Genomic DNA, 13,268 nt, shown 5'->3' with positions numbered 1-13,268 from the left:
TAATGTACAGTATGTGGAAAATAATGTTTTTTTAACTTTAAACCGCATAAACACATTTCATTACACCAAATTCACAAAATAATGTTCTTTTTAGCAGCATCATATGACCCCTTTAAGTAAGATTCATAACTTTTTTAAATCAGGGTTGTCTAATCCTGCTCTTTGGAGGGCCAGAGTTTAGTGTCCTGTAGAGTTTGGTGCCCAAATCCAATTAAACACACCTGAACCAGATAATTGTGGTCTTTAGGAACATTAGAAACTTGTAAGCAGGTGAAAACTAATCTCTGCAGGACACTGGCCCTCCAGGACCGTGTTTGGACACCCCTGCTTTAGGGTCTTCATGAAATGGTTAAGATTCCTCAATGGTCTTGCAAAACAACACCCTTTTTTTACCCTGTCAAAAACAGCTCTGTTCACAGTGAGCCATTTCGGTGCATGTCTCTTTAAATGCTAATGAGCTACTGCTCACCCCATCCCTCTCTTCCGTGACAATTTGCAAATAATCATAAAAATAAAAAGTGTGAGACTTCTTCTGGAGGTGCAGCTGGATCACGAACAGTGGGTACTGATCCATCCTTGTGCTTTAACTTTTTAGCAAAACCTGCCTTGAATTGTCTCTCATTCAAAAAGTAGTATGGAGAATTGTTTTTTTTAACATGGAGTAAAATTATTTGCACAAACATAAACAAATTTAGGTGTATTTGGTGGTGCGTTACCATCAAAAACAAAACTAATCCACTGCGTCCTCAGTGGCTCTGATGTCGGGAGAAAATGAAGACTCTTATGTTCACTTTTACATTCAACTACAAAACACCTGCATTTCTTACAAGACGTTGTCGCTACAGCTGGCAGAGGGTGGAAATATTCATATAAATGCTCTTCTTTTGAACTTTCTATTCATCCAAGAATCCTGAATGAATCATAGTTTCCACAAAAATATTAACCGTTTTCAACAATGTTTCTTCAGCACCAAACAAACATATTATAATGATTTCTTAAGGATCATGTGACACTGAAGACTGGAGTAATGGCTGTTGAAAATTCAGCTGTCATCTCAGAAATAAATGTTAAAATATATTGCAATAGAAAACAATTATTTGTAATTGCATTATTTTTACCATTATTTTGGATTTAAAAAAATGAAAATGCAGCACTTCTGAAACTGCTAGCTAAATTCCCGAGGTTTTGTGGGTGTCCTTTTCTCTTTAGAGACGCTTATTTGATTGTCAAGGGTGAAAGGATCGTGTCATCTGACAGCAGTCTAATGAAACCTATTGGATCCAATCACACATGGCTAATACGTATCCAAATGAAACTTTAGCGTGAAGAAAGTGAGAGTGGGAGAGAATGAAAAGAAGAGAGAGGCTTCTACACTTGTCTAGTGTGCACTGGTGAAGAGGATTGCCTAAATAAGAACAGACTTCCCTGGTCGATAGTGGAGTGAGCCGTAACTCTTGTAATAGTGGTAGTCTGGCTTAGACCAGCTCCCAATATCCTTAAATCAGCCCTGTAAATAAAGCAAGATTGTTGGCCTTTTTCACAAATCCTTTTTAATGAGTGAGTGTGCTCTCGACTGTTTTCTTTTAGTATGTAGCTCAAGTCGACCGAAGGGAGCCACTTTAACACATCACAAACTTTCCACCGTTATTTTTACTGCAGTCATTAGATGTAATTGTTTTGTTGGTTCCACACAATTTTGTGCTCCCCTTCCTTCTCATTCAAGGCCATTCTCCGTGGCGACTTGAGGGAGAGCGTTTAGGTGAGCCGCACAGAGAAATTACCTGAGGGAGATAGCGCACCATCGCTCGAGTGCAACTAAGCATCACTCTGCCCGAGATGGTGGCAGAAAGCGCATTGTTGTCTTGAACAAATAGATAGTTCTTAATTAGCAGGCAAGTATATAAATGAATTAGTAAACCAATGAATGCTCTTTAGGGCTCACCCTTGAAAAAGAGTAATTACTGGGTGCATCGTGCGAAAGGGAGGCCTGTTAATCCTTAGACACTTTATTTCCCCCTTTCTCCTCGCATACTAGCTGTAATGAAGCTGGAGAGACTCCAATTTCCCCAGCAGGTCTGTGTGAGAGTCTGTTGCAGTCCACGCTTCAGCACCTCAGTCTTAATCAACACGGCTTCTGACTGTCATACCAACCTCTTCAGCTGGCATCAGGAGGAGGTGGCACCAAACTGAGCACACTGCTCGTGTTCTCGCAAATATTTTTTGTCGACTCGTTGCTTTAAAACTAACTATGTTTCGGCATCATTAATTGGTCCCATGATTGATTTCACCTGTGAGGTGCGACGTGCGGAAGGTGACGATGACAGTCTGAAACAAAAGTTAGATACTATTGTCATCAACTGTCCAAACACTCACTTGAAAAAGAGACTTTGTGAGTGTCAGTGCATTTTTATGGGGTCTTACTCAAAGTGAGATACAGACTTTATTTTGGGAAGCAAGAGTGTTTAATTATTTGCAGTGTTAAAGTGTGTTTGTCTGCATAAAGGGGGGGAATTTTTTAATAACTTATTTAATTCCTTGATATTTCATGTATTCTTTATGAATCTTGTATGTGAGCCTCAGCAATGTCATTTACATAATCATTTGTTAATCATAGGTTTAGGGGGAAAAAATACACACACACTTTCGTATTTTTAACACGAGTCTCCGTAAAGGAAGCCAAAATGACCTGTATGCATTTGCCTACATTTTATTTTATTTTATTTTATTCCTTAATTTAAATTTTAATTGCTTTCATTTAAATTTTTCATGTACTACTTAAAATGTTGGTTTGTAAGCTGTTGAAAAAATATTATCCTTGTAAAAAGGTTAAAGTATTTACTATGTATTTCCTAATTTGTTTGCTCATTTTTATTTTATGTCTTTATTCATATGTACACAAAGTCAAAAGTTTGGACACATCTGGATGAATGTGTCTGATGATGAAAATCACAATGAGTAGGCGTGTCCAAACATGTTACTAGTTCTGGTCTTATTCCCTCATAAATATTGGTAAAATCTGCCCAAAAGTATTGTTGGTGTAAAATTTGCCTATAAGCAATTTCCAGAGTGGTGTAGACAGGACAGAAACAGACGTTTTGAACACGACTTATCCCACCAGAGCTGAAACTGTGTTTTAAAATAGTTATTTTCGTGTCAGTCTGTGGCCCTTGCATCAGTTCTACACCTCCAGTGTTACACCGAATAAGTCTCTTGTTTCCTTCCTTTCCATTTTGCAACTTTGTAGGTGTTTTGGTGAAGATACGTGCATCTCCATTCCTGACATCAAAGCGATGGTGATGGTGTTGCCGCCCAGTGAACCTCGGATCACCATTGCTGGAGTGGAGCGGCTGGTTTGGCCCGCGGCTCAGCTCCGAGCCCCTGTCGGGGTGGCCCTGTTCAAGGACATACACATCATTAGTACCGTCACCAAGACCGACGCCACCTTCAGCATAGGTGATTGATGACTCACTTTCACAGCTCATATATTAACAATCTCACTGCTTTGCATTCATCTATTTCAGAGGTGCCACAGTTGCACATTTTGCCTGTAATGTAATCGTATAAACGTTTTAGAATATTTACTGAATTTGCTTCCCACGGATTCCTCCCAGCGTGTTTTTTTTTTTTTAAATAATGGTTTAGTCTATTATTATGAAGATTATAAATGCCTTCTGCTGGTTATTACACTGACCTTAAGTCAATTGTTTTTTATTAGTGTCCTTTTTCATTTAAAGTTCAACAAATGTGTCCGGCTTCTTTTATCGAATCGAGAGCCAGGGGTAGTGAAACAATAAATCATCGAAATTAAATTCATACACAATCAATGGTTGTTTGTGGATACGGCAGGAGGTCATATATTTGCTACTGCGTATTTGTCCCTGTGTAACTGTGTGTGTGTGTGTGTAGTCCGGAGGCCTGGTGTGCTGGAGTTGATGCATAACCTGGATTATTGTGATGTGCTGGTGATCGGAGAGGAGCTGGAACCGGAGCAGGAAAGTCTGGAGATCCACCACAGTTCTCTCTTGGGCAAACATCTGGATGCCACCAATTCTACCTCTGGCATCTCCATCTACGGTATGGTCGACCACATGTCTCGTTCTACTATACAGCCATCTGCTGCTAGAATGTTTCTCATAATCTCTTTTTCACTCTACTTTGCAGTGACCCTTTCATTTATTGCTTATCCAGAGCTTATTACTTTCTATATTCCCATTGCTTCATTTTTACATAAGTTCTACATGTAGAACTTATTTGTGTGTGTGTGTGTAGTCCGGAGGCCTGGTGTGCTGGAGTTGATGCATAACCTGGATTATTGTGATGTGCTGGTGATCGGAGAGGAGCTGGAACCGGGTCATCATTTACACATCTGTGGAACACAAAGGGAGACGTGTTGAAGCATGTGACAGTGAATGGGAACCATGCTCCAACATGACAAAAAAAAAAGCACAATAAAAGCAATAAAAGATCTCCATTTGACGTGTGTGTCATAGCAAACATCTGGATGCCACCAATTCTACCTCTGGCATCTCCATCTACGGTATGGTCGACCACATGTCTCGTTCTACTATAAAGCCATCTGCTGCTAGAATGTTTCTCATAATCTCTTTTTTCACTCTACTTTGCAGTGACCCTTTCATTTATTGCTTATCCACAGCTTATTACTTTCTGTATTCCCATTGCTTCATTTTTACATAAGTTCTACATGTAGAACATATTTAAATCTAGATCTTTAATGTATCTGTAGATGTTCAACTTCTGCAACATGACACTGATTGTATTACATTGATTGTATTCCTTGTGTTCATGCAATCAACCCAAAAGTGAGAAATCTGTCATCATTTACACATCTGTGGAACACAAAGGGAGACGTGTTGAAGCTTGATGATAAAACATTCTCTTCTACTGTCATACTTAACAGAAAATCTCAGTTAGTTAATAAACCTTTTAATGACATGGATAGATAGATGTTACATGCACATTTTCAAGCATAAAGCAAGCACAAAAGCAAGTTTTGAATGGTTTAATTTTGTTTTCATTTTGGAATATTACTACAATTTTAAATAGCTGTTTTCTATTTCATTTATTTTAAAATGTAACACAAAAGCTAAATCTTCAGCAGCCATTACTCTAGTCTTCAGGGTCACATCATTTTATTTTAATTGACCAATTCTCAGAAATCATTTTAATATGCAGATTTGGTGCTCAAGAAACATTTATTATTATTATTATCATCAATGCTGAAAACCGTTCTGCTGCTTAATATTTTTTTGGAAACTGAGATACATTTTTTCAGGATTCTTCGATTAATAGAAAGTTAAAGAGAACAGCTTTTATTTTAAATAATTTTGATCAAATTAATGAATTTTAGCAATTAAAAGTATTACTTTTCTGTTTAAAAAAAATGACTGACCCGAAAATTTTGAACAGTAGTGTATACAATAAATCTTGTGGGTGGCGTGTTTTTTTTTTCATTTCTTTTTTTTTTTCATTTTAATTTTGACAACCCAAATCCCCATCCACTGTCATTAAATGCAAAAGAGTGATATAAATCCATTTAAAGAATTTTAAAAAAGTTTTGATCTTTAAAAGTCACTCTCAATTGTGCTCAAAAGCCTTTAACCCAGATCCTGCTCAGACTCTTGAACAGATCGCTGCCTCTATCAATCATACTGTACATTTGGCTTTCAAATTTGGCAAATTCAAATCACTGTGACATTTCATAATGTGGTTGGAGAGTTATTAGAGAAGGACTAAGACCTCCTACTTGTTCAGGGACTCCATGTTGAGTCTCTCCCAGGCCTCTGTAGCTCTTTTGTCTGAGTAGACCGAGTTCCTGACACTGGTCTTTCTTTGGTCTCAGGTGTGGACTCCATGGCGCATTATGAACAGGCCATCAGGCAGGTGAGATACCGTAACTGGAAGCCTGGCGGTCTGTCTGAGAGAAGGTTCCGCCTCAGTTGCTCTGAACTGAATGGACGCTACACAAGCAATGAGTTCAACTTTGAGGTCAGAGACTGCCTTCATACTGGGCATGGCTTCTTATTCTTTTTTTTATCATTCATTCACTTTATCCCCTCTTTCAATTCCTGCTCTTCTTTCAGCTTTTTGCACTTTTGGACCTTGACCTGGCCATAATGTTATGGATTCAAAACATTTTGATTTTCATTCTCCCGGTTGTCTCTCTGAACTATTTTCTGTTTGTCCCGCCTCTCAGATTGGAATAGTGCGCAGCTCAGAGGCTGTGGAGCATGTCAATCACATGGCTGTCCAATCCCAGTTCATGAGACCTGTGCATCATCCACTGGTGGTTCATACTGTCAACTCTGATCACATCTCAGGTAAAGTCAGCCAAGATGCCTCTTAATAAGTTAATAAGTTCATTCAATCCTGGTCATGCAGTCGTTTTTACCCTGTATGATAGATACTACTGTGTTGAAAATGAAAATTAGTTGATTTATCTTCTGAATAATGTGTTGTTCCTTTGTTAAACCATCTAATTGAATTGTAAACCAGTGGCTTTAAAAGGACAGTAAATGTGTCACAAAAACTATTCATGGGAGATTATAGCTTATAAAAAAGCAAATATTCACACACATGCACGTACAAAACCCGCACACTGGTCTAAGCGGACGACAGGCTCTTGAGACCGTATTGTTGGTTTGAAGAAGCTTGGGAAATTACACTTACTCTACCAGCTCACACACACACCTGGGACACCAGCGATCTCCCCAAGGGCACACAGAGCACAGCTGACTGCAGCGAGATTGAGCATTCTGCTCTCTGGACTGAAGAAAGAAAGAGGTAAAGAGATGACAGGATGCAAGACATGCTGCTTTAGGAGAGACATGGAAAAACAGCAGGTGGCACTGTGACCTCATGCTCCCAATCTTGCTCTTGCTGACTGCAAGGTCTCAGTAAACGACACTGTTCTTAAAGTGAACTGTGTGAAACTGTCTTCCGCTGTCAGCACGGCTAAATAAGCTTCACCTCACAGACCTCCCTTAGAAACACTCTAAACGACCAGGATTGTATCGATTTCTGTATGGCTGAGTGAGTCATAGCAATACTATGAATATACATAATTGCAGGATAGAGAGACTAGAGCAATAAGTGGCTCAAGGTCATGCATTCCAGTTATTTTACTACAGTTAAAAGTAAAGCAGGGTGACTAAAACACCCATAAATCTCTCTCTGTCTCTTTCTGTTTCTCTCTATATACTGTTCAAAAGGGTTTCTTAAGGAAATTAATAGTTTTATTCAGCAAGGACACATTAAAATGATCAGCAGGTACAGTACAGTATTGTATACATGACCAAAGGTACAGTATTTAGTTGGTGTGTGGTTGAGGAGAGACCCCCCCTCATATGATTGTAAAGCGCTTTGGGTGTACAGCAATACACAATAAAGCGCTATATAAATACCTCATTCATTCATTTATAATGTAAACATTTTTTTTTTTAAATATATCTCAAAAATATTATGAAGTGCAACTGTTTTCAACATTGATAAGAAATGTTTCTTGAGCACCAAATCAGCATATTAGAATGATTTCTGAAGGATCATGTGACACTGAAGACTGGAGTAATGGCTGCTGAAAATTCAGCTTTGCATCACAGGAATAAATTAGATTTAAAAATATATTTAAATTGTAAATAATATTCATATTTTATTTTATTCCACAATATTGCTATTTCTACTGTATTTTTCAAATAAATAATCCAAATAAATGCGGCCTTGGTGAGTATAAGAGACTTGTGCACGTATCAAGGTGTTGGTTGAGAAAAAAATGGAAAATATGCCTCTAACATGGAAAGGATGTTGGAATTCTTGCTTGTATGAAACTCTGGCAACATTAGTATGATATAAGACAATGATCAGTAAATAATTACATTATTATTATTATTAATCACAATAACAATTTTAATGGTTTGTATCAACTTAATGAAATAATAATAGAATTCAACTGCTTTGAACATGTTTTATCAAATCTGAATTATAAATCCCCCTTTGTACAGTAACATGCCACAACTTTGTGGTTTGGTTGAACAAGATAAAATAAAAAATGTGTGTATGTCTTCACCCATGTGTCATTAGGTACCCCTCCTGCTGCGACTGTGGTAATTGTAATGTGCATTGCCACTCTGGTGGTCATTGTGGTCTTGGGCATCTACCGCATCCACACCACCCACCAGGACAGTTCAAAAGAGGACGGAGAGGGAAGAAAAGATCCAGAGATGGACTGGGACAACTCCAATCTTAACATCACTGTTAATCCCATGGAGGTCAGTATGTGCCTTAATGGTAAAGACCAGTGTTGGGGAAACTGCTTTGAAACTCTAGGTCCGGGGGGTGGCCAACGTCGGTCAGAGCCACAGTCCTGCAGAGCTGTGCTCCAACCTTGATAAAAACCTGTAGCCTCTAGCTTTCTAGCAACCCTTAGACATTGATTAACTTGTTCAGGTGTGTTTGATTAGGGTTGGAGCAAAACTCTGCAGGACTGCATCCGGGACCGATGTTGGCCATCCCTGCTCTAGGTTGTGAGTTTTGAATGAATGTATTATACAGTCGAAAGTATAATTTTTCTTCTGAACACACACACAAAAAAAATATTTTGAAGAATGTTAGTAACCAAACAGTTGATGGTAGCCAAATACTTTCAAAGTCAATGGCTACCATTGGATCTTTAAAAGATCTTCTTTTGTGTTCATCAGAAGAAAGAAGCTCATGCAGGTTTGGAACACCCTGAGGGTGAATAAATGATGACAGAATTTTAATATTTTGATTAACTATTCCTTTAACAATAACAACCCTGCTCTATAATGTGTGGAGTTTTACCTTTTCATCATGAAGATGGTCTATATAGCATCATTCTGTTGTTGGTTGTAGAGCATTGATGGGGCTCAGATTGCTGAGGAGGTGAGGGAGGAGGAGCCAGAGAAAGAGGAGGATGAAGACGAAGAGGAGGATGAACTGGCAGGAGAGCTCTCTAGTGCTGAATCTGAGAACAGTGATGAAGAGGAGGAGGCTAGCATTCAGAAGGGAAGAGTGAAAGGAAAACTGGAGTGGGACCCGTCTACGTTACCCTATTAAAACACACACATACATATGTGCATACACCTTCACACAAGCAAGATTCACATGCAGACATAGACTTGTGCACACACACATACAGACGTACACATGCATACATAAAACACTCGCATTTAATGCCCTTTCACACTTACAGAAGCCAGAATTTATTGCCTGAAAAGCTGTCACACATCAGCCTGATTTTGACTCTTTCCAACACCCACAAAAAGCATCCTGTAACGCCATCTGCTGGTCAATATTGGGAATTGCACCCCTCAGTCCTGCAAAAGCCTATATGTACTTCAGTAGTATAAAGCTGCAGTGTCTCAGTAGATCCACAAAAAGTAAAGATAATTTGACACAATGCAATTAATTGTGAATCAACACCTCTGGGATGTTTTTTATTTACATAAACAGTTTTTTTTTTTTTTTTTGTCTGTCGATTAATCAGATTAGAGTCTAACATCATGATGCTTTTTTCCTTTCTGAAATACTAAACTAATATTTGACAGTGTGGCTATGCCTTCACCATTTGTTGTCTTCAGAGTAGCATTGAATATTGCATTGATTTGCAATAGTAAATACCCAAAAGTTGTTTTTTGCAATGAAAATATATACAATGATATTTTCTTCATTTGAAATCTAGCAAATAGGTTTATTTTAGATCCTCAGAGAGTTTTTGATTGAGACGGTTCTCTTTCAGCAAAATTTATATATAGTAATGAGATAACATTTAAAAACAAAACAAACAAAATATGTCAAATTTTTTCGTTTTTTGGGTTCTCTGTGGTAAGATAGGAGGAAGTGTGTCTGTACATTTTTATATGCCTGTCATCTGTAAATAGGGAACTGTAGAGTAGTTGAATGGTGACTCAGATTCTTCACATCCTCCTGCATCCCTCACACAGCCTGTTTGTGTCCACACTTGCTTGCTGAAGAGGAAGTTTCCTCCTCCTCCTCTCTCTGTGTTCATCTCTCTTTCATTGTTCATGGTGTCCTCACCTCAACCGCGGATGGGTTCTCCCTCACTTCACCTCAAATAGATTTGTCTGAATCTCTGTAGACAAAGACACTTTTAAACTATTAAAGGAAAGAAAATAGAAGAAAATTGTTCAATGGTTTTAGCCTGGAGCTATTTTGGTATATTGTGAAGGTCTTTACTAACCTCCCCACAGTGTACAGTTCAATTAAATCTTTCAGGAAATTAAATTGACATGTAAGTAAACTACAGACAAACATCTTTGTGAAAACTGAGGCTTTTGACTGTGTTTTGTTTTCATATAGAAGAGAGGTTTATGTAAAACCAGAGCAACTGTAGATGATATTTAATTTTTTCTCCCCTTGACGTGCATTTATGAATATGCATTGGGTTTCATGTAATGTCTGTTGCAGTGGTTAGGATTTCTCATGCCATCAGCCAAAACGTGCTTGTGATGTCAGCCTTGTGAGACATCCCGTTCCCCCTCTGTCCACCTTCCACACCTGTCAGTCCTATATTTCACTAGTCCTTTCTACCGTGTGTGTTATAGAACAGAAACAAAAAAGAAACTTTTAAAAAGATTGACCCTGTAAAATCATGTAAGACTATTATTTTGTATATGTTTCTCTCCTTTTGTTTTGTAAAGGGTTTTTGTTTAACTTCTTTGATGGTAACTGCAGCACTTTCTGTACATTGACCAATAAAGACTTTCCTTAGAATGAGTGAAAGTGTCTCTTTCCCATTCAAATGCTAATTATTCTACTTCTGTGTACAGCTTGAGGACAACTGCAGTTGGGTTATTTTGATTAGGTTAAAAAATAACTAAAACTGAAGTGATATAAACCTTGAGTGGGGCATTGCAATAAAGGTTCACATGCAATATCAAAATATTTTATTTGTAACATCAGAAAACTGTCTGTCAAATGCAGGCTGTATAAAGTATATTTATTATTTTCTAAAACACATTTAAAAAATATATATATATGTATGAAGAGTTCATTTGCAAAAACAGATAACTCTTTTGTTAACTCTAATTGTTAACATTTTTAACAATTCTGAGGAATCATGCTTTTTCATTGTGCATTTCAATTAATCTCAATCAAATTGCAGTTGGGTTATTTTGATTAGGTTAAAAAATAACTAAAAATTACAGCTAACTAACACAATAAAACATGATTACATAATAAAAAACATGATTTATGAAAATTTTGCAAAACGGAGTTATCGGTTTATGCAAATAAACTCTTCATATATATATATATATATATAGGCTTTATATAAATCGACTCGAGGCTATGAAAAAGCATCCTGATCCACCGCTTAGCATAAGCTTCTCTGGCCAAGCTACTCTGACGTGTAACAAGTGACATGTGACATGTGGCCAGGTATGGTGACCCATACTCGGAATTTGACATTTGACAAGCTGGCGGTCTCCGCACCAAGAAGTGAAAAGATTCCACGTGCCTTCGGGCAGTCCTTATATCGAGTCCTGATACGTGAGTTTGAACGAGAATGCACGCGTTGGCGGTAATGCATAGACGGACATTATGTGAAAATGTGGACAGTGGCAAAATAAAGGTGCCTATTTATACTACAGATATCGAAATTTTACGTGTGGCATCGATGCATCGTATCGTCAGACATCGTATTGATGTATCGATATATATCGATGAATCGTTACACCATTAATATATATATATATATATATTATATATATATATATATTTATTTATTTGTTTAATTAGAACCTATACTTTAAGTGGTGTATGTTATTTGTTCACAGGTGAAGACTTATAAGAAGAGACGGTATATCCAGTCATTATGTTTGAAGGCTACGTCATCGAATGACTTGTAAAGTTTGTTGATTTACTTTCTCTAAATCTCTCTGCACAGACCTTTTTCTACATACGAATTACTCAACCACCAAGCATGACATTTGAGAATCTAACGTGTCCGTTTCTTTTATTAAGGAAACGTACAAGAAAAAAGGACAATAACAAATGTTAAATTCTGTGTGTAAAATGTATATACAGTAGGGATAGTTAGAGAATATTTAAAATGGTCAGAGGAACGCAAATTACAAATAAAAATGGGCTATTGTACACCAAAATGACACTGTATATCATTTTGACAAATATCCACACTGGGTTGTGCTAATCATGTCATTGACTAATATTGTTCAGTAAAAATGTGAAGGACACTGGCTAATGACAAAAATTAAGCATATTGTAAGAATCAATTGTTCCAGAGAAAGTGAAGAAATAGACTCCTTTAACAGGTGCTGTGAAGATTCCTGTAACATACACAACAAATAACAATAACGTTTTATAATGCTCATATAATTACACCGTTTGTTTTGATAAAATGAAGTTTTCAGAGTGTGATATAAAACATTGATACAGACTCAATATAAAGCACACATACCAGTGGATGGATTGTAAGATCTTCCTTCATTCACAAAGACATCTTTGTAAACAAGAGTTATCTCAATGTTAAAAGGTTCGAGGTTACCAATGGGTCCAAGTGTGGCAGCAAACGCCACCTTATATTCTATTAAAAAAAAATAATGCAAAGTACTGTATAATATTACAATTAGATACCCATTATATTTCAAATCTTTCCATTGGTTATGCAGCAGTATACTCTGTTTAAAGATGTTTATGCCGACGGTAAACGATAAACTGATTAAGCATGTGTTCTGAAATTACTTGGCATTCATCTGCCATACTTATGATCAACAGTGGGGCGGTGTAATGGTGGTGAATAATAATAATAATAACAGATGTAACTAATTTTTTTTATCTATCTAGTCAATTTTATGCGCTCATTTTTTTTCTTTTTCATTTTGTGAAATGAGAACAAACGGGAAAGTACCTTTTCTCTTGAGCTGCTCCAGCTGTTCCTCAGTGACCTGCGGTCTGTTCTTTAGAGAACTCGCAGTGGACCTCAGCTCTGCCAGCTCAGAGTGGATCCCTGAGAGAACGTGTTGCTCAAACTCACTAGAGGCCAAAAGAGCGCCTCTTTCCTCTACATTCAAATGCTCAGTCCCCTCAGCCTGCACTTCGTTCTCTTGCTGCGGGACCTCAGACATAGAGGCAGAGCTGAACAGAAGAAGCAGCAGCAGATACAGAATGGTGCGAGACATCTTTACCTTAAGGTTCTGCAGTCACGACACACCACTTGAAAACTTTCCTACACTTTTCCTAAACTGGCTACTTCC

General features: G+C 37.6%; 1 protein-coding gene across 1 annotated transcript in view; it reads left to right on the top strand.

The window, feature by feature from the left end:
• LOC107694660 (calsyntenin-2-like) overlaps positions 1-10,767 on the top strand; it is a 209,991-nt gene extending 199,224 nt beyond the window's left edge. The window contains exons 13-18 of the mRNA XM_016494346.1: positions 3,245-3,453; positions 3,907-4,074; positions 5,861-6,006; positions 6,215-6,338; positions 8,095-8,282; positions 8,887-10,767. Coding sequence (XP_016349832.1) covers positions 3,245-3,453; positions 3,907-4,074; positions 5,861-6,006; positions 6,215-6,338; positions 8,095-8,282; positions 8,887-9,090 — 1,039 coding nt within the window. The 3' untranslated portion in view covers positions 9,091-10,767. The remainder of the gene's footprint in view (positions 1-3,244; positions 3,454-3,906; positions 4,075-5,860; positions 6,007-6,214; positions 6,339-8,094; positions 8,283-8,886) is intronic.
• The last annotated feature ends 2,501 nt before the right edge of the window (positions 10,768-13,268 follow it).

Source organism: Sinocyclocheilus anshuiensis, unplaced genomic scaffold (assembly GCF_001515605.1).
Source record: "Sinocyclocheilus anshuiensis isolate Anshui unplaced genomic scaffold, SAMN03320099.WGS_v1.1 scaffold1638, whole genome shotgun sequence".
Lineage (NCBI taxonomy): Eukaryota > Metazoa > Chordata > Actinopteri > Cypriniformes > Cyprinidae > Sinocyclocheilus > Sinocyclocheilus anshuiensis.
The sequence above is the reverse complement of the archived record's forward strand: the minus strand, read 5'-3'. Positions and strand labels throughout refer to the sequence as shown.